The sequence below is a fragment of the Panthera onca genome, chromosome B3 (genome assembly GCF_046562875.1).
Source record: "Panthera onca isolate mPanOnc1 chromosome B3, mPanOnc1 haplotype 2, whole genome shotgun sequence".
Lineage (NCBI taxonomy): Eukaryota > Metazoa > Chordata > Mammalia > Carnivora > Felidae > Panthera > Panthera onca.
Window position 1 is genome coordinate 6454014 of NC_138344.1, and position 22151 is coordinate 6476164.

At 44.4% G+C, this 22151-nt stretch overlaps 1 protein-coding gene across 5 annotated transcripts in view; it reads right to left on the minus strand.

Annotated features, from left to right (window-relative positions):
* Positions 1 to 22151, minus strand: part of FANCI (FA complementation group I) — a 102430-nt gene that overhangs the window by 76089 nt on the left and 4190 nt on the right. For 2 of the 5 annotated variants that reach the window (XM_060617675.3, XM_060617673.3), the window contains exons 1-2: positions 11415 to 11520; positions 7552 to 7653 (exon numbers count right to left, since the gene is read on the minus strand). In XM_060617675.3, coding sequence (XP_060473658.2) covers positions 7552 to 7635 — 84 coding nt within the window. In that variant the 5' untranslated portion in view covers positions 7636 to 7653; positions 11415 to 11520. The other 3 variants (XM_060617677.3, XM_060617676.3, XM_060617674.3) reach the window with 3 other exon arrangements.

Here is a 22151-nt window from a genome sequence, read left to right on the forward strand (position 1 = left end):
CCTGGATTTAGCACCCACTGATGTTTCTTGCCTGATACAATCTTCATCATGATAGCTGCAAAATGGTGATTTTCTAACTCTAGCACAGAGGCAAGACCTTCCTTCTCTCCATTTATTTTTTTATTATCAGTATGGACTCACAAATTTATTTTTCAATAGTTTATAATTCGTAATTGAACTTAATTATTTTGATGTTCTAATGTCCCAGATTTGGGTGATGGAAGCCCCTTTAAGCTGGTTCCTACGTCTTTGTGACATGCCCTCAATCATTTTTTCTGGGCACCGCTTTACTTTCTGGTTTATAAGATGTTCCCGGCTCATCTTGTATCCATCATGCCCACCCTTGAAATTCGCCCTTTCTCTGAAAAGCCCTGGTTCCTTTCAGTGGGGAATGATTATTGATTATTAAGAGAACAAAGATCTAGGTCATGGGTGTACTTGTTACTACCGTGGCATCTTAACTGCTTCTTAGTTCTTCCAGTGAACAGAGCTAAAGAAAAAAAAATACACGTGTATATGCAAATACATACAAATATATACGTGCATGCAGATATGCGTATACACACATATACGTGAGAACCATAAATTCATATCAATACTTCCATTTCTAATCTATCCCCACAGCGTTCTTTCTTGCCTTCCTATATCCTAGATTTGTACGTCCTTTCTAACAGTAAAAATGCCAACATCGACACATTTACTCATTTGCTGAACTCTGTAATCTATCTAAAATCATTTCAGAATTGCTTTGCCTGTGTCACTACAATAAGTAATCCAATTTTAAAATTTCAGGATTGGGGAGCCCTGCTGGCTCAATGGAACGTGCGACTTTTGATCTCAGAGTTGTGAATGTGAGCCCCATGTTAGATGTAGAGATTACTTAAAAATAAAATCTTTGGGGGTGGGGGGGGAGCACCTGGCTGGCTGGCTCAGTTGCTATAGCATGTGAACCTTGATCTCGGGATTGTGAGTTCAAGCCCCCACATTGGGTAAAGAGATTGCTAAAAAATAAAATCTTAGGGGCGCCTGGGTGGCGCAGTCGGTTAAGCGTCCGACTTCAGCCAGGTCACGATCTCGCGGTCCGTGAGTTCGAGCCCCGCGTCAGGCTCTGGGCTGATGGCTCAGAGCCTGGAGCCTGTTTCCGATTCTGTGTCTCCCTCTCTCTCTGCCCCTCCCCCGTTCATGCTCTGTCTGTCTCTCTCTGTCCCCAAAAAAATAAATAAAAAACGTTGAAAAAAAAAAATTAAAAAAAAAAATAATAATAATAAAATAAAATAAAATAAAATCTTAAAAAAAAGTTCAGGGTTTATTTGTTATCTATCCCTCTAACCAGATTCTAATCACGGTCTCACTGTGTTTGCATTCCTACCAGCAACGTATGAGTGACTGCTTCCCTGGTCTCGGCAAGAGTGTACAGACAAGCTGTTCAATTTTTCCTACTTACAGGTAGTAATGGTTTTACTTGAATTTTCTCTTATGAGTGAGGTCGAGCATCCTTTCTTATGTTATGGTCATTTTTATGTCATTGTGATTATCCTCTATACTCCTTTTGCTCTTTTTAACAGGATTTTTTTACTTTTCTTCTCCTTCAATTATTGTAAGTTATTTATGAATTAGGAATATTAACCCTTTATCTGTGAAAACTGCAAATATCTTCTCCCAATTTGTCATTTGTGTTTTGATTGTGTATGGTATTTTTGGTCATGTAAATTTTATAGATATGTAGATAAATTTATCAACCTTTTAAGGTATCCAGATTTTGAATCCTACAAAAGCTTTCTCTGCACTACAGTTCAAAAGACGAATTCACCCACGTTTTCTTCTAATATTTAGGTTTGGTTTTTACATTTAGACCTCTGATTGTGGAGCTTATTCTTGAACGGTGTATGTAGAATACATCTAATTTTATCTATTTTTCCTAAATGGCTAACTAGTTGTGCCAACACTATTTATTAAACAGGATCTTTGCCCCAATTATTTGGGATACCACCTTATAATAGACTAGATTTTATGTGTTGGGTCTATTTTGAGACTTTGTTATTCCATTATCTGTTTTCCTCTCATGCACCAGTACCACATTCTTCATTACAGAGGGTTTTTGGTATGTTCACTGTCCAGTAGGGCTAGTCCTTCCTCAGATAGCTTCCATTTCAGTGTTTTCCTAGCTATTCTTATTTTTCTATATGAGCTTTGTTTTTATGTGTATGAAACGCTATTGAGAGATGCCTGGATGATTATATCAGTTAAGTGTCCGACTTTGGTTCAGGTCATGATCTCAGGGTTCATGGATTTGAGCTCTGCACTGAGCTCCACATGACAGTGCAGAGCCTGCTTGGGATTCTCTCTCTCTGCCCCTCCTCTACTTGCACTTTCTCTCTCAAAATAAATAAACCTAAAAAAAATGCTACTGATTTTTACACAATTTTATATTCTGCTACCTAGCTCTTGTTGTAGATGGTTTGACCATGGATTCTTCAGGATTTTCCAGGTGTACTATTATGGTATCTACAAAGACACGTGGTTTTACATATTTTTTCTATTTTTATGCGTCATTGTTTTCTCTAGACTAATTGCATTGGCTAACAGACCAGAACAATGTTAAATAGTGATGGAGAGAGTAGGCATACAGCCTGGTGCCTGATCTTAGCATAAATGCCTCCAGGGTTTCCCATTAAGATGCTAACTTGAATTCTCCAGAAACCAATATTGCACTGTATGTTAACTAACTGAAATTTAAATAAAAACTTAAAAAGAAAAAAGATAAAGAAAAACAGGATGCTGACTTTCGGATCTATACACGTATTTTATCTTATTAAGGAAAAAGCCACCCACTCCTATTTTCTCAAGAGTTTTTACTAGGAATGAGTGCTGGATTTTGTCAAAGGCTGTCTCCAATTTCTGAAGATAATCACATGGTCTTTGTGGTAATATACTTTCTATTACTGAACCAACCTTGTATTCTTGGTATAAACTCCATTTGGTCATCGTGTATTTTTTTTTAATCTGGTATTAGACTCTGTCCTCTAGCATTTAATTTAAGGTTTTTGCATCAATATTTGTAAGTGAAAATATGCTACCTTTATCAAATTTAGGGTTCAGTGTTACACTTTATAAAAGCATCTACAAGTTTTCCTTATGTATGTACAGATCCTTATGTATTATATACGCTATCAAACAAATTATGTAGCACTGAGACTATCTCTAACTTCTGATTTCTATGTTTGGTAGAAGTCCCCTGTGAAATTATCTGGGCCTGGTATTTTTGTGTGACTTAACTGTTTGATTAACTCTTCCTTCTATGGAAATTGGTTCCAGTTAAGCTTTCCATCTCAAATTGGGTCAATTTTATTAAACTGTATATTCTTAATTATCCATTTCCTCTAGATTTTCAAATTTATTTGCATAGATATATATGAAGTAGTCTCTTACTATTTTTTGACATTCTCTCTTTATTAATAGTTATTTCCCCCTTCTCATTTCTTATTTTGTACATTTGGGTTTACCACATTGCTTTCTTGATTAGTCAATGGTTTTGTCTAATTTTTCAAGGAATCAGGATTTTGATGTATAAATAATTTGATCTACTTGATTAGTTTCCATTTTTATTTTAGTACTTTCTTTGTGCTCTTGTTTACTGCTTTTTGATAATTTAATTCATTTATTTCCTTTTAATTGACTTAGGTGATTTTTAAAAGTATTCCATGGATTCTGATATGTAGTATTTTCACTATTTTTTTAGAAATCCTATAATTTCTGTTGTCATATCCCTTTTGACCCAAAAATTGTTTAAAAGGTATTTTATGTCCCAGTAGAAAATCCGTTTGTATTTATTTCATTTCTGATTTCTAGTTTTACTGAATTGTGACCAAAGAGGGTGGTTATATATTTCTTCTACCTTATGAGACCTATCAATGTTTTCTTTGTGCTTTAGTACATGACACAAATCTACATGTTTAAAAAGATATATATATACATATATATATATGTATATATATATATATATATATATATTTTTTTTTTTTTAAGATTTTGGTTTTGGACAGGGGTAGGGAGGCCTACGTGCCTCAGTCAGTTAAATGTCTGACTCTTGATTTGATTTCAGCTCAGGTCATGATCTCGCAGTTCAGAACCTGTATCAGGCTGTGCAGAGCCTGCTTGGGATTCTCTCCCTCCCTTCTGTCTCTGTCCCTGCCCTGCTCACATGCTCTCAAAATAATAAACTTAAAAAAAAATTGTAATAATATTTTATTTTTTGGGTGCCTGGGTGGCTCAGTCATTAAGCATCTGACTTTGGCTGAGGTGATTATCTCACAGTTCATGAGTTTGAGTTCCACATCAGGTGAGCTCAAGCCCCGCTTCAAGTAAAACATAAGCCGCAGGTAAGCCCCACTTCTTTCTCTCTGCCTCTTGTAGGATTCATTCTCTCTTTGCCCCCACTCACCTGCACCCTCTCGCTTAAAAAAAAAAAAGAAAAAAAAATTTTTTTTTTTTTTTTTAAGCAATCTCTACACCATATGTGGAGCTTAAACTCACAACCCTGAGATCAAGTCACAGGCTCCACCAACTAAGTCAGCCGGCCCCAAAGATATATTCTTTTATTAAAGTATTCTCCACATATTTTAAATACTATTCATATTTTCCATCTCTTTAAAATCTTTGCTTTGTTGAGGTATCCCTAGGTCTGTAATCCACTTCAGTAATTTCCTCTTCAGCAGTGTTTAGTCCACTGCTAACTGTCAAGGTTTCCATTTCTAGAAGTTTTCTGTTTTCCAAATCTATCCCTTCTTATTTTATGAATTCTATTTCTTCATTTACATATTTGAGTATATTAAAAATCACATTAAATATTAAATATTTACATGAAATATATATATTTTTTATTTTAGAGAGAATGTGTGAGTGGAGGGGGGGGCAAGGAGAGAGAGAAATCTTAAACAGGTTCTGCACTGAGTGTGAGCCCATGAATGAGGCTCAATCCCATGACCCTGGGGGATCATGACCTGAGCTAAAATCAAGAGTTGAATGCCACCTAGGCACCCCAAATATTTGTGTACTCTAGAGTACCTTTTAGATTCCCCTCTATTCTCTAAATCCTTCAATGTGAATTTTCCAATTGCTGGATATGTCAGTCTTTCTTGTCATGGACTTTTTTTTTTTTTTTTTTGAGAGAGACAAAGATAGCATGAGCAGTGGAGGGGCAGAGAGAGAGGAATAGAGAGAAAATCCCAAGCAGGCACCACGCTGTCAGCACAGAGCCTGATGAAGGCCTCAAACTCACAAAATCATGAGATCATGACCTGAGCCAAAACTGAGAGTCAGACACTTAACCAACTGGGCCATCCAGGTGCCCCTCTTGTCATGGACTTCTTTATGTGTTTTATAATTTTTTACTCTAAGCATATCTTCTATGGGCATTAAATAAACTGAATGTATATATTGCTGGAATACTTAACAAATTTGTAGAGGATATAAAAAGATGACTACTACACTGGTCAACAGAATCAAGATACAAAAAGATCTTGATAGAGCAAAATGAAATTAATTTTAAAAGATAATTAAGATATAAGTGTATAATTTTATATGTGGGTTCTAAAAACTAAGTACAAAAATTCAGAGATGAAGAAAATTAGCCTAATACCAACATCCGCAAAAATGAGTTGGGATTTTAGTTGCTTATAAAACCAATGAGACAACAGTATGATATTATGGCCAAAAAGTTGATTCTGCATTAATGGGAAAATAAGAGAAATTTTGTCCAGTTTGAGGTATTAAACTTTTAAGGCAAATGTTAACAAAACAGAAATGTTCAGAAGACTGTGTCCGTGTCAGTGAAGGAATTTTGCTAACAATTATTCAGTGCGGGGTGCCTCAGTCGGTTGAGCGTCCGACTTCGGCTCAGGTTATGATCTCGTGGTTCATGAGTTCGAGCCCTGCATCGGGCTCTGTGCTGACAGCTCGGAGCCTGAAGCCTATTTCGGATTCTGTGTCTCCCTCTCTCTGCCCCTGCCCCACTCACACGCTGTGTCTCTCCCTCTCTCTCAAAAATAAACATTAAAAAAAAAATTATTCAGTGTCTATTAGATGGTTTACATGCATTAACTCATTTCATCTTTACAAAAGCCAAAAGATAGAGATCTTTTCTAGGGATAAGCAAGAATCAGAGAAGTAATTCACAGCATCTATTTATATCATGAATTTTGTTCTAGTTCTTATGTTTGCTTATTATGGTTAATGTTAAGGCCTCTTCGAGCTCAAAAGCATATAAAACATAAGTTCTAAATCAATAAACTAATTAAAAGTTGGTTTTTTTCAACGTTTTTAATTTATTTTTGGGACAGAGAGAGACAGAGCATGAATGGGGGAGGGGCAGAGAGAGAGGGAGACACAGAATCGGAAACAGGCTCCAGGCTCCGAGCCATCAGCCCAGAGCCTGACGCGGGGCTCGAACTCACGGACCGCGAGATCGTGACCTGGCTGAAGTCGGACGCTTAACCGACTGCGCCACCCAGGCGCCCCTAAAAGTTGGTTTTAACCAAATCTTAATGTCTACAGAATAACTCAAGCTGCAACTCATGCAATGGGTTGTCTCAAAAAGCTGCTACAAAAGCAGTCCTGCTTTTGTTAATTAAAAAAAACAAAACAAAACAGAGCCCACCCCTACCTCAATTCCCAATTAGTGTCACATTTTAACAGAAATTACAATGTACCACAACACAGGCATGCAAAAATTCCTTTAAAAACATAATACACAAAGTCTTAACTCGTTTAGACATATATACTTAATACTTAAGGTTAATGTTAAGGAGGGATTCCTTTCCATACACGAATATGAATAAGCTAAGAACACATTATTATGCAAAAAGGAGAAGTGTATCAGGAGAGTAAGAAGATTCACATAAGAATCTCAAAATATTTGGAGCGCCTGGGTGGCTCAGTCAGTTAAACGTCCAACTTCAGCTCAGGTCATGATCTCGCAATCCGTGAATTCAAGCCCTGCGTCGGGCCCTGTGCTGACAGCTCGGAACCTGGAGCCTGCTTTGGATTCTGTGTCTCCCTTCTCTCTCTGCCCCTCCCCCACTCATACTCTGTCTCTCTCACTCTCAAAAATGAATAAATGTTAGAAAATAAAAATTAAAAAAAAAGAATTTCAAAATATTGTATTGCTTATGAATTTATCTTTTTTAGGGGAAAATTTTAATAAAGAAGCATCAGTAGGCAAAATGTCACATCAAAAACTATAATCAGGATATTACCTTCGTTAGGATTGTTCTAAGAACCTTAAAAGTACCCTAATTTGTATGTATGTACATATGTACTGTATGTGTATATATTTATATATAATTGCATAAATACTTAAATGCTATATAGTTGTATACAAAGCCCTTCGATTGTCTATTTTATTCCTCTCCCCATTTCTTAACATTTATCAAAAAATCCTTGTTTCCTAAGGTGGGTAGGAGGTAAAGTGGCAGAATAATTTTTCTAACATGTTCTTTGAATTTGTCATCATGCTTGACATTTGCTTTATAGCAGAACATGCTTAATACTTACATCATCTTCTTTCACAGCCTGAAGCAATTCCTGCAGTTTGTCTGCTGTTTTTTCTCCTGCTAGAGATAATATTTTCTGGTCCATTGTTGCTCTATCAGGGAACTGTAAGGGAAAAGTGTCAGAGCTGGATGAAACTTCCACAAGGAAACAAGCTTGACTGTTTTCCTTCCCTCCCTGTTAACGGAGTACTTTATACATTATCAGGAGTGTACATAGCAGGTACTCCATAGGTTAAGGGCTACTAACCAGTATGAGTAGGTGATTTTCATCCAAACCAAAATAATTTGGAAAATTCCCTGGAATTTCTGTATTAGAAACTTGTATTCTAATCAAGTGGTTTCAGAATTTTTGCCCATTTTAATTTTTTTAGCATCTACCCAGCACACTGCCTAGAACAAAGCTAGCACTTAATAGTGTGATAAATTATAAATATACACACAAGAATATTATTACAAGCATATAATAATATTTCACAAATGAATAAATCAAAAACACTATAAAGGCAAAGTGTCAATGAAATGGTATGAAAACTAGTAAGAAGTTTAACAAGACTGGGGTGCCTGGGTGGCTCAGTCGGTTGAGCGTCCAACTTTGGCTCAGGGCATGGTCTCACAGTCCGTGAGTTTGAGCCCCGCATCGGGCTCTATGCTGACAGCTCGGAGCCTGGAGCCTGCTTCGAATTCTGTGTCTCCCTCTCTCTCTCTGTCAAAAATAAAAACATTTTAAAAAATTGAAAAAAAAAAAAAAAAAGAAGTTAACAAGACTAATGAAATAAATGTGTGCTCAAACGTCAAGAAGGCATCCCAGCAGAGGAAAGCTTGAACTGGAACTCAAGAGATTAAATTAGGTAGTCAAGATAACCAGATGGTATACTCTATACACTACCGGGAAGGAGAATGACATGAAGAAAGACCTTTCTATGAGAATTTGAAAAACTTATTTGGGGAAAATGAGTAAACTGCCTGAGGTACAGAGTTGAAGTAGAGGAACAGTGAATAGGATGGCTAGAAAGACAGACTGGGAATAAACTGTACAAGATCTTAAATGCCAGGTTTAAGGGATTTAGCTTTTATTCTGTAAATAATAGACAGCAATCAAAACTTCTGGAGCAAAAGAGAATCTGCCTGATTCAGATTCTGCCGGTTTAAGACTGAAAAAGGTTTTGAGGGAACAATCTGGTATCAAGCATGTAGATTAAAGTAGGGAGAGAGAGGGGGCGCCTGGGTGGCTCAGTCAGTTAAGCATCCTGACTTCGGCTCAGGTCATGATCTCACAGTTAGTTCAAGGATTCAACCCTGCGTCAGGCTCTGTGTGGACAGCTCAGAGTCTGGAGCCTGCTTCAGATTCTGTGTCTGTCTCTCTCTCTCTCCCTCCGCGTGTGCGCATACGCACTCTCTCTCAAAAATAATAAATAAGAGGGGCGCCTGGGTGGCTCAGTCGGTTGAGCGTCCGACTTCACTCAGGTCACGATCTCGCGGTCCGTGAGTTCGAGCCCCACGTCAGGCTCTGGGCTGATGGCTCGGAGCCTGGAGCCTGCTTCCGATTCTGTGTCTCCCTCTCTCTCTCTGTTCCTCCCCCATTCATGCTCTGTCTCTCCCTGTCTCAAAAATAAATAAACGTTAAAAAAAAAAAAAAATTAAAAAAATAAATAAATAAAAAGGGACACACAGGGGCGTGACAATTCCACCGTCCTCCTCCACATCCACTACCAAGTCCTGTCAATGTGAACCCCTAATCAGCTCTCAAATCTGTCTACTTCTGAGATCCACTATTCCCACATCACTCCAAAGTCACCACCACCTCTCACCTGAACTACGACAAAAGCTTCCTAACTTGTCCCCCACACAGCAATTAATCTGTTTGTTAATGCAGCTGAAACTCCATCTCCATCCTCACCTTAAAACTCTTCAGCCATCTTCTCTCCTATCAGTCCCATATCCTGAAGTCAGGATAAAAAAAAAGTCCTGCAGGGTCTGGCCCACACCTAACTCTACCCTTAATCCCTATATACTCTAGCCACACTGAATTGCCTTCAGTCCTTCAAATCCCAAGTTCTCCTGCCACAGGCCCTTATAGACGTTTTTCTGTCTGGAACTCACATACATACCCCTCCTTTCATCCCCTGCCCTCTAATCTTTTAATTCCTACAAATCCTTCAGAGCTCAGCTCAATCTACACTTCCCCAGAAGCTCCGTCTAGGTTAAACACTCCCCTACTACATCCTTTGAAGGCAACAGCCATTTCTCTTCTCTCCTTAGGGTCCCTTCCCTAAGGAGAGGGAAAAAAGATGAGAGAAAAGAAAAAACAAAAAACTTCAAGGTAACCTGGCTATGCGCCTACGTGACAACATCCCTCCTGATCTTATGTACTGAGACTACTTAATCAGACGACATGTTTGTGTGTGTTACCATGTACGGGAGACAAAGAAATAGAAAACGTATTTAAGAAAAAAAAAAAAAAAAACTACACCACGGGAAGTTCGGGGCTCAGTTCTTCGGGTTGGAACCCAACTGCACAGTGCCAACAGAAATAAAGTCGCTTCCTGGAAAGAAAAGCCTCGGGGTCATGACTCTCTGTGCGAGAATCCTACTACGTCCCCATCACCACACCTTTAAAGTCGTATTTCTAGGGGCGCCTGGGTGGCTCAGTCGGTTAAGCGTCTGACTTCAGCTCAGGTCATGATCTCACAGTCCGTGAGTTCGAGCCCCACGTCGGGCTCTGTGCTGACAGCTCAGAGCCTGGAGCCTGTTTCGGATTCTGTGTCTCCCTCTCTCTGCCCCTCCCCTGCTCATGCTCTGTCTCAAAAATAAATAAAAATATTAAAAAAAAAAAAAAGAAACGTAAATTTAAAAAAATAAACAAAGTCGTATTTCTAATGCTAGCTTAAGGACTGTATCTCCCCCTTGACTATGAACTCCAGGAGGCCAGGGGGCCATGTCTGGCTTTGTTTACCAGTGAACCTCCAGTATTTCAACACCGGTACCTGCCTTATAACAGGCTCCCGATAAATTATTTGCTGAATAAATCACTCAACTCCCTACGAGTCCCAAGACCCGCTAATTTGACCCTCATACCAACCCTGTCGAGTAGGTGTTATCAGCCCCAATTTAGATGAACGTCTTTTAGAATTTGGAGGCATAAAGTAATCGCCCCAAGGTTAAAAGGCCAGCAGTGGAAGAGGCAGAAATAAAGCCTAGGTCTGCCCAGCTCCAGACCCCCAGATCGCCTGCTCCGACCCCCTTACCCCGGTTAGAGCCCGGGGTGGGCAGAGAAAATGCACGAAGGGCATACTGACCAAGAGAGACGCGCAGCCAGAAGCGGAATATGCTGAAATCAACCTATCCCAGCAGGTGCATTTTGCTAAGTTCGGCCGACCACCAAAGATGAGTAACTAGCAGGCGGCTGCGCAGCGCCGGTGCGCCCGGCACACCCCTCGCCCAGAGGCGCCGAGCTTAGCGGCCCCGGGAAGGAGACGCGCCGGGTTTCGCGCCGGGGCTTCCCCGAGAGCACCACGTAACCACAAACAGAAACCCCGACAGCACCGCGTAACCACAAAATAGAAACCCCGGAGCGAGGCAGCTGGCGATGCCGACCGTGACTGAGCTAGAGGCGGAATGGGGTTACGTTTCTCGGGGGCAGGAGCTGAACCCTGACGGAGAGCGAAGAATCGAAGACGAGCGCGGAGAGGGTAGCACGGCCGGGAGGAGGGAGCCGCGGAAACCGAAAGACGCGGCGGGAAACACCCCAGAGAAAACACCAGAACGCCAGCTCGGAACGGCAGCCCTCCCGCCCTCGCGCACCCGCTCCCCTACCCCGGCGCAGGGTCCCACGGCCCGGGCAGCGAGCCCCCTCGGCGTTGTTACCTCAGCTCCACGGCCGCTGCGAACTTCCAAAAAGCCCGCGCGGCGGGACGCCGTCACACTTCCGTCACGAGACACAACAGGCCCCGCCCCCCAAGGCTTATTTCCGCTGCCCGGGCGCACGCGCGTGGGGTGTACCATTAAGGCAGAAGGGGTGTGGGGTGCTCGGAAGTTCCCACTCCCAGCCTCGGGTAGGCGTAGCTTGCAAACTCGCGCTCAGGACCGCAGAGAGCATGCGCAGTGTGGCCTGTACGTAGACGGAGGGTGGTGTAGACCCGTCAAGCCGTTCTCGTGGACTGTTAGGGAAAGAGTCAGTGAGATAGGGGCCAAATCAAGGGATGGCCCCCACAAGTCAAATGTGGGGAGCCCTCCGAAGGCGGAGGGCAGATGAAGGTCTCCCATTCCTTGTGCTGGGGAGGTGCCTGTAATCCCTAATATGTAAATGCCACGTGGCCAGGAGGCTTTTTGTTCTTCCCATTCCAAAACCTCAGAGTTTAGGGCATAGCCTGGCAAAGCAGATGTTCAGTAAATATTTGTTAAATAAATAACCAACAGTAGTGCGGCGCCTGGGTGGCTCAGTTGGTTAAGCTTCATGACCTAGGTCATGATCTAGCCATTCCCGAGTTGGAGTCCCGGAGTCTGGCTCTGTGCTGACAGCTCAAAGACTGGAACCTGTTTCAGATTGTCTCTCCCTCTCTCTCTCCATCCTTCCCCACTCACGTTCTGTCAGTCTCTCTCAAAAATAAACACTAAAAACAAAACAAAAAACAGTAAAACTAAGAGCAACGGAGAGGAGGATCGAGTCTTAGTTTGAAGAAGCCAGGGTGCCTGGGTGGCTCAGTCAGTTACGTGTCCGAGTCTTGGTTTCTGCTCAGGTCATGGTTCACAGTTCCTGAGATCAAGACCCCCATTTGGGCTCTGTGCTGGTAGCAGGGAGCCAGCTTGGAATTCTCACTTTCCCTCTCTGTGCCCGCTCCTCCCCCCCCCCCCCCCGGCCAAATAAATAAACATTTAAAAGAAAATAGGGTGCAGAAATTTGTGCAAAGGGCCTGAGAGCAACAAGTGAGCCCCTGGCTAATACTTGGGGTGGGGGTGGGAAAGCAGACGCTCGGAAGTCCTTTTCACATCTAGGGTAGTGGGGGAACAGCTGAAGTGGAAGGGTGTGATTGTATTCACATTGTAGAAAAATCTCTCTGGTAGGTGAGTGCCGCAGAGACTTCGGAAAAGATGATGGGGGTGAGAGGGACTGAAGGCTGGACGTTTTCGGGGCTATAAATTGTCCTGGAAATAGGAGGTTGCAGTGGGGACAGGCAGAATTGAGCGAAAAGCATGTGAAAGAGATTAGCAAATCCAGCGAGCTGAATGAGCACAAGGGTTTGGGGGAGATGTGGGAGGAGCTGAGGAATATTCAGCCTTGAGTGACAGGTGGGGGTGGGTTGCCACTGCCAGGGAACTGATACAGGGAACACAGGGAAAGGTGCAGGTTTGGGGAGGGGGGCGGGGGTGATGATGACGAGGCCTCAGATTTGGACTTACCAAATGTGAGATTCCTGTGGGGTGGCATGTGAAGGAACGCTAAGATCAGGGGCATTCAGTCTGGAGCCTGACCCCCAGTCAGGATGGGATGGGTCTAGTTGGCCAGTCCTGGAGGAAACATAGCTGCTTGAAGAGAATGATGCCTCTTAGCTGTCCAAGGCTGCTCCTTGCTTATGACCCTTCTCAAGCAAGTTTTACTTCTACTACATTCCTGGCCCAATATCGATCTGTAATATGTGTAATAAGCAGCTGATTTGGAAGATTATTCCTGAAAGGAATCATTTTAGCTTGCCAAGGAAACAAGACGACTTTACCTCATCTCCCCACAAAACCTCCTTCCCAGGCTGCTTATGGGACTGGGCTATACAGCCACAAATTTGTATGTCCATGTAGTCAAACAAGCTCATGTACCTTTTCGACCCTCCATTTGTGCATCCCAGGGTGCACTTACTGAATTGCCTGCGTCAGTGTCTACCTGGTGGCATTGACAGCTCAGGGTCTTTTCTCTGCAGGTTGCATGAATATATCATCTGTGTTTTCCATTAACACTAATGGGCGGTACACATGCAAAGGAAAAGAACAGACTCCCCACCCTGGTGCAGGCTTCCTTACTAAGTAGCAACTAGACTCCTACACTGGGCAGCTAGTGACAAACTGAGTTTAGAAAATACAGCCAATTCAAAACAGGTTTGCAACAGAGGAACTAAATGTTCTTCAGATCTTGTTGATAGTTCACATTTGTGTAATAACATTATGGCTACTGATATTTTTGCAAGAGTCCAGAGAAAAAGGACAAATGGAGGCCCCCTATCATTCAGGATACTTGATCCTGAAGTGTTGAGGGGCTTCGTATGTTTGCATGTAAACACACAGCCTGAAGATTCACACCATGCCTCCTCCCTAGAGCTGCCGGTGGCTGCTGTCTGGGCCTATGGCTGTGCACACGAGACCTGTCCTGGAGAGGGTCGACCTGGGAAGGATGAGTTTTGGAAAACTACCCAGAGTGTGGTCTGAAGGAAGGCATATGGGTTTCTTAGGGTACACCCTCTAGGTTTCTTTTGTTTGTTTGTTTCTTTTCTTTTTAAAGTAGGCTTCATGCCCAGGGCGGAGCCCAACGCAGGGCTTGAACTCACAACCCTGAGATCAAGACATGAGCTGAGATCAAGACTCCAACACTTAACTGAGCCATCCAGGCACCTCGTCACCTTCTAGGTTTCTTGAGCTCCTCATCATCTACGAAGGTGGTTAATAAGGCACCCACCCAGCCCAAGAGCTCCAGTCGTCTGGGTTTAAGGGCAATATTGCTTGAGAGAAAAATCAAGGTAGTATGTATAAAAAGACTAGCACTTAGAAACACTTCATAGTGTTAGTTCCTTCCAGCAATCCCACATTTGGGTATATAGATAGAAGAATTGAAATCAGGGTCTCACCCTTTGTACACCCGTGTTCGCAGCAGCATTGTTCACAATAGTCAAGAGGCAGAACCAACCCATATCTTCATGGACAGCGAACATATAAACAGAATGTGGTATATCCTCACAATGGAATAATCTTCTGCCTTAAAAAGGGAGGAAATGCTGTCATTTGCCACAAAACCTAGAGGAACTCTAAGCACATTATGCTAGGTTAAATCAGTCATAAAAAGGCAAATACTGGGTGGAATCATACTCAAAAGGAGCGAAATTCACAGAAACAAAAGTAGAGTGATGTTTACCAAGGGCTGGGTGGAGGGGCAAAAAGGGAATTATTGTTTAATAGATACAGAGTTTCAGTTTTGGAAGATGAAAAAGTTCCAGGGGAGCCTGGGTGGCTCCCTTAAGATTTCGACTCCTGATTTCAGCTCAGGTCATGATCTCAAGGTCGTGGATTGAGCCCGAGTGGGGCGGGCGTGGAGCCTGCTTAAGATTCTGTCCCTCCCCTGCTCTGGGTGCACGCGCTCTCTCTCTCAAAATAAAATGAACTTTAAAAAGTTCTGGAGATCTGTTTCCCAATAACATGAGTGCACTTAACACTATGAAGTGTACACTTAAAAATGGTGAAGATAGGGGTGCCTGGGGGGCTCAGTGGGTTAAGCGTCTGACTTCGGCTCAGGTCATGATCTTGCGGTTTGTGAGTTCGAGCCCTGACCTGAGTCGAGCTCTGTGCTGGCAGCTCAGAGCCTGGAGCCTGCTTCAGATTCCGTGTCTCCTCCGTCTCTGCCCCTCCCATGCTCATGCTCTGTCTTTCTCTGTCTCTCAAACGTTAAATTTTTTTTTTTTTTTAAATGGTGAAGATAGAAAAAAATAAAATGGTTAAGATAATTAGCCAAAAAAAAAAGACAATGCTACTCGGGCAGTTCACAGGATTGTTAAGGAGAGCCAGTTGAGTCCACCCTGGAGAAATTCCAAAGACAGAGGTTTAACAGCTTACTATGTGCATCCTCAGTGTCTAGGAAAGTGACATACAGAGAATGCTTCACAAATATTTGTTAGCTGGGTGCAATATCAGGAGCTCACCCTTAGAAAATGTGGTTTTAAATCATCTCAATGAGGGGCGCCTGGGTGGCCCATTCGGTTAAGTGTCCAATTCTTGATTATCACTCAGGTCATGATCTCACAGTTCATGGGTTTGAGCCCTGCGTGGACTCCACGTTGACAGTGCGGAGCCTTCTTGGGATTCTCCCTCTCTCCCTGTCTCTCTGCACCTCCCCCACTCTCTCTCGTTCTCTCTCTCTCTCTCAAAATAAATAAATAAAGTTAAAAAAATTATCTCAATGAAATGTTCCATTTCAAAACCGAAATGTTGGCTTAAAAATGTATTACTACTCTTGAAGCTTCCTTTGAATTTGCAGTCATTTGAAGATTAAAAGTTCAAAACAGTGGGTACCCGGGTGGCTCAGTGGGTAGAGCATCTAACTCTTGACCTTGGGGTTGTGAGTTTGAACCCCACGTTGGGAGTAGACGTTACTAAAAAAACAAAACACTTTAAAAGTTCAAAACAACAAACAAAGGGGGGCATCTGGGTGGCTCAGCCCATTGAGCGCCTGACTCTTGATTTCTGCTCATGTCATGATTTCAGGGTTGTGGGATCAAGCCCTGCATGTGGGCTCCGCGATGACAGCAAGGAGCCTGCTTAACATTCTCTCTCCTTCTTTCTCTGCCCCTCCTCCGCTCACACAGGCACTCTCCCGCCTCCTCTCAAAATAAATAAATAAACATTAAAAAATAATAATAAGGTTAGTTCTCTTCCCCTATTCAGTCTCTTATTTCTCAGAGGCCTGGAAGACAGGACCAGGAGGGAGGACAGTAAACCTTAAAAACTGGCCTCTCACAATTGGTGGTATTTGATTAAGGTTTGTAGATTATCTAATTGTAATAGATCAATGTTCATTTCCTGACTCTGCTCGTTGTACTGTGGTTAATTATGAGAATGTCCTTGTTTTTTTGGAAATACATCCTGAAGTATTCAGGAGAAGAGGGACATCCGGTCTCCAGCTTACTCTAAAATGGTTTAGGAAAAAGGAAGGAGTGTATCTGAGAATGACAAAGCGAGTGTGGTCACATGTTAACATCCAGGCGAAAGGCACATGGGTGTTTTTTGTACTCTTCTTGCAACTATTCTGTCAGTCTGAAATTATGACAACAACAAAAAAACCCAGCCCAGTGGTGAATCTAGTGGACTGCTCTGGCTTATAAATAAATAATCAATGAAGTTGCCCTTTGAGGCCCCATCTTTGCACTTTGATGAGGAGAGGGAGACAACCATCTGCCTGGCTGCAGAACAGGGGTGGCGTGTGTGTCCCACAAAGGGCCTCTCGGCTTGCTTCTGTCCCCATCTCCCACGTCACCTCAGCTACTCACGCTCTTGGGCCCATCCTGTGCCACCTCCCAAGTCACGACTCAGATGTCAACGTCCCATCTGGTCAGTTTGCTTGCTCATTTACTCCTGCTTGTTCATTCCCTGATCTTCACTGTCCCCCAGTCCTCCCTCTTCAATTCCAAGCTTTAATACTTAAAGCACATTTTAGCCAATATCCTCCATTTGCCCCTCCTCCCCCCGCCCCGTCTGTCCCTCCAAACCACCCAGCTGGCAGACTCTGCCCGTTTGAAGGCAGCCTTTCCCTCCATGGGAGGGACACGTGGGCCTCTGGGTTGTGCTGGAGAACTCTCTTGACTGTGTCCATGGGTACCTCTGAGAAGCCATAGGAACCAATCTCCAGGGGACCTCAACACTTACACAACCTTCCCTAGTATGTTTATCCTGACTTCGTGAGGATGATTTCAAACATTTCTCTTTTTTTACTCCCAGCAGATGACCTCAGCTTTACCACCAAATCTTTTTTTTTTTTTTTTTTTAATGTTGATTTATTTTTGAGAGAGGCAGACATAGCGTGAGCAGGGGAGGGGCAGAGAGAGAGACAGGGAGACACAGAATCTGAAGCAGGCTCCAGGCTCTGAGCTGTCAGCACAGAGCCCAAGGCTGGGCTTGAACCCACGCACCGTGAGATCACGACCTAGGCCGAAACTGGATGCTGAGCACTCAGCCACCCCTCGTTACCACCAGGTAACTTTAAGGAAGGTACAGAATGTCCCTTGATTTGGGTTTCCCATTTCCCTAAGGAGTTGATGCCAGGGCATTCCTTGGGGTCCTCCCTCTCCCAGGGATGGCAGTGGCCAGACTCTTGCCCCCGGGGCTGCTCCCAGGAAAGCGAGGTGATGTCACCTTCCCCAGGAGCCAGGAGTGACTTCCCTGGGCAGTCACACCTGTCGCTCTCCCTTCTGGAGGAGGGAGCACAGCCTTGTGTGTTGAAGGATGAGAGGGCTTTAGAGTGACCGGGACCTACTCCCGGCTGTGCAGCTTTGGGCAGGGCCCCCATCTTTCTGTCTCTTAGTTCCCTCTTCTGTAAAACGGGGGAATACACCCCCTACCTCACATCTGGAAGGACTGGATGAGCTACCACAGGTAAGGTGCCTGTCACAGTACAGAAAGGGGGCACAGCAAACTGGAGCCCCCTCTCTTCCTGCCCCCAGCCTGGCAGAGGAGAGCCAGGGAGCCCACGGTTTTCTGCCAACATGGCCAGCACAGGTGTCTGGGCCAATGAGGGCACTGTCTCCCCTCACACAAGGGCACTATTGTTCCAGCACAGGAGTGAGACATGAATGTGACTCGGCCGGGCGGGGGGAGTGTGCAAGGCAGAGGCAGGAGAAGGCCTGTGAGCAGCAGATAGTGCCACAGAAGGCTCTGCTCCCTAAAAAGGGCCCTGTGGCCTGCTAGCTTCCTGAAGAGCTGCGTGCAGGCCCTCCTTTGTCAGGGCTGCGCCGTTAACCCGCGAGTGTTCTCCATGCACAGGACTGTTCTTTTTTTTTTAATTTTTTTTTTTTTTAACGTTTATTTATTTTTGAGACAGAGAGAGACAGAGCATGAACAGGTGAGGAGCAGAGAGAGAGGGAGACACAGAATCTGAAACAGGCTCCAGGCTCTGAGCTGTCAGCACAGAGCCCGACGCGGGGCTCAAACTCACGGACCGTGAGATCATGACCTGAGCAGAAGTCAGAGGCTTAACCGACCAAGCCACCCAGGCGCCCCTGCACAGGACTGTTCTTCGTGAAGCACCCCATCGCCTGGCTTTGACAGGCCACTGGGGCCACTGTGATTCCTTCCTGTGGGGCAGCCTGAGCTCTCCCCCACCCTCTTTATCTCCCAGGAACCTCACGCCCTGTGAAGTGCCTGGGAAAAAATCCAGTATCACAACTAGATTAGTTTGCTAAAGCTGCCATAACAAAGTACTACTATAGGCTGAGTGGCTAAAATGACAGGAATGTATTCTCTCACAATTCTGGAGGTTAGACATCCAAGATCAAGGTGTCAGCAGGACTGGTTTCCGCTGAGACCTCTCTCCTCGGCTCGTAGAGGTCAGTCTTCTCCTTGTGTGTTCACACGGTCTTCCCTCAGTAACTGTGTCCAAATTTCCTCTCCTTATAAGGGCACCGGTCACATTGGATTAGATCAGGGCCCACGCTGCTGACCTCATTTTACCTTAATTACCCCCTTTAAAGGCCTTATCTCCAAATACACTCGCATTCTTCTTTTTTTTTTTTTTTTTTTTTTTTTTTTAGTGATTGTTTTTGAGAGAGAGACAGAGAGATGGACCGTGAGCAGGGAAGGGCAGAGAGAGAGGGAGACCCGGAATGGGAAGCAGGCTCCAGGCTCCGAGCTGTCAGCACAGAGCCCCACACAAGGCTCGAACCCACGAACCACGAGATCATGACCTGAGCTGAAGTCGGCTGCTTCACCGACTGAGCCACCCAGGTGTCCCTGAATACACTCACATTCTGGAGTCCTTGGGGGATAGTACTTCAATACTTGAATTTGGGGAAACACAGTTCGGCTCATAACCCCATTTTGCAAGTGTCAAACAGAGGCCTAAGCGAAATTGTGGCCTCAGTCCATGGCTCATAGTAGACAGGGCCAGGCCTAGAATCAGGTTAGGATACCCCCCTCTTTGTCCTTTCTCCGCTTCCTGCACCCCCAACCGGGCCACCATTGGCCTGCCCCAAAGAGGAAGAGGATGGTCCTCAATCAACTTAATCAACTTCCCCACAAATCCTCAGAGCTGATGGGACGTCAGAGGTCAGGCAAGGTAGGGTGTTGACCACAGGCGGAAGGGGGAGAGGGCCAGAAACTCTCGGGCAGTGCTTTTCAAACTTTTGTGTGCGTAGACTCACTCCAGGGGCTCCTTGTGAACATGCACATTCTGACTTAGCCTGTCTGGAGAAGAACCTCACACTCTGCATTTCTAACAAGCTCCCAGATAATGTTGATGCTGTTGGTCTACAGGCTGTATTTCAAGTAGTAAGGTTTAGACCAGCGCTGTCCATCGCAAATATAATGGGAGCCATTACACTTGCAACTAGAAAATTGTACGTTTTCTAATAACCGCACTGAAAAAAGAGAAACAAGTGAAGCGAACTCATATAGCTTCACCCCAATATATCCAAAGCATTACTGTGTCAGAACACTAAGCCATGTAAAAATCCATAATAACAAATGTTATACTCTTTTTTGTACCTAATCTTCAAAATCCAGCAGGTATTTTATTTATTTATTTATTTACCTACCTAATTTATTTATTTTAGAGAGTGCGTGTGAGCAGGGAGAGGGGTTGAGGGAGAGAGAGAGACTCTTTTTTTTGTTTGTTTATTTTTCACGTTTGAGAGAGACAGACAGAGTGTGAGCAGGGGCGGGGCACAGAGACAGGGAGACACAGAATCTGAAGCGGGCTCCAGGCTCCGAGCTGTCAGCACAGAGCCTGGCGTGGGCCTTGAACCCATGAACCGCAAGATCATGACCTGAGCCAAAGTCAGACACTTAACCGACTGAGCCACCCAGGCGCCCCGAGAGAGAGAGAGACTCTTAAGCAGGTTCCTCCACGCTCAGCACGGAGCCCGGCGTGGGGTTCGATCCCACCATCCTGCGATCACAACCTGAGCCAAAATCAGGAGTTGGACACTCAGCTGACTGAGCCACCCAGGCTCCCCAACCAGCAGGTGTTTTATACGCACAGCACATCTCGTGTTGAACTCTAAGTTTTTATCAGAAATACTTGATCACAGAATTTACAGTTGAGGAAGTAGAATCACACACCTAAGTTCTTCCAAACATACTTAAAAGTTTTCCAATAACTGCGTCCGGTATCCACTTTTAAATTTAAGTGAATTAAATTTACAATTAAAAAAAAATAAAGTTACAATTCAGTTCTTTCGTGCCATTATCTGATTTCAGGTGCTAAGAAACTACCTGTGGTTAGAGGCTTATGTATTGGCCAGTGCAGGACTAGATGCCAGGAAGCAGAGTGATAGAAATGAGGGGTTCCCCAGCCCCAAGGAGACTTTGGGAGGGAAACAGCCCAAAGCCAGACAGTAGCCAGAGCAGGAGCCCAGGGAAGGGGCTGTTGGAAGGAAAGGACTCAAGGTTCCTCAGCTGCACCCCAAGATCCAAGCCCCAGGTATTGCAGCCTGCTCTAGAGGAATGGGTCTAGAGAGACAAGTGGGGGTCAGGCACTGCTCCCCGGGACCACCCCTCAGAGACACTCTCATAAGCCCCTGGATGTCTGGAGAGGGCATAGGAGGGTGAGGGGATCCCAAACCTATCCAAGTACGAATGGGTTGAAAAACAAGAACTATTTCTGGGGAAAACCAAAAAGCATTTCTGGGGACGGAGTCTGGACAATGTCCCATGCACAGGATCTTGACCCCTGCCCCAGGTACCCCCAGGAGGCAAAATCAGGACCCAGGATGACATTATGGAAGCCCGCTTGGAGGTCAGACCAAGGATGAGTTTTAAAACAAGGAGAATTTTCCAGTAGTAAAAACAGGGGGGCTCCCTGCCCTTGGAATCCCAGAGAAAGGATATTCTAAAGGGATCACCACCACATCCCGCCCGCCGCGCTCAGGGGAATACCAAAGCAGAGACTGGGAAGCCACCTATTGAGGGGCAGCAGAGGGGTTTCTTGTTTTACAGAGGGATGGATAATGTGGGTCCTCTCCACCCAGATGCACACCGATTGCGTATTTGGAGTAACTGCGACCATTTACTGTGCATTCATATTTTCTAAGTGCCAGGCACTGAACTAAGCACTTTTTTCCTCACTAAAGCCAGGAGCCTGTCCTCTAATTATATCCCTACTTCTCGGAGGAGGAAACTGAGTCACTGAGTGCTGAAGTCACTTTTCACAGCTAGAAGGTGCCAGAGTTAGGATTTAAAGGTGGGCGGTCACATTCCGAAGCAGGCTCTTATCACTCCGCCAAACTGCCTAGAAGGCGGGTCAGCCTGTCTGGCCCTCGTCCCACTCTGCCTTAACCAGCTACCTTTCCCAATGACCCCACTCACTGTGCAAGTGACATCTACCACACCAGGTCCTGCTGGGCTGGGGAAGAGTGACAGGCCTTGGCTTTGCCACCGCTGCCACCGCATCCACAGTCACATTTAAAATATCCCTCTATCTGGGGGCAGCGGGGTGGCTCAGTTGGTTAAGCATCTGATCTCAGCTCAGGTCATGATCTCCTGATTCATGGGATCCCGCCCCATGTCAGGCTCTGCGCGGAGGACGGAGTCTGCTTAGGATTTGTCTTTCTCTCTCTGCCCCTCCCCACCTCAAAATAAATAAACATCAAAAAAAAAATTCTATCTCTTGCATGTCTTTCTCAGAACCCCTGCAACGAGAGA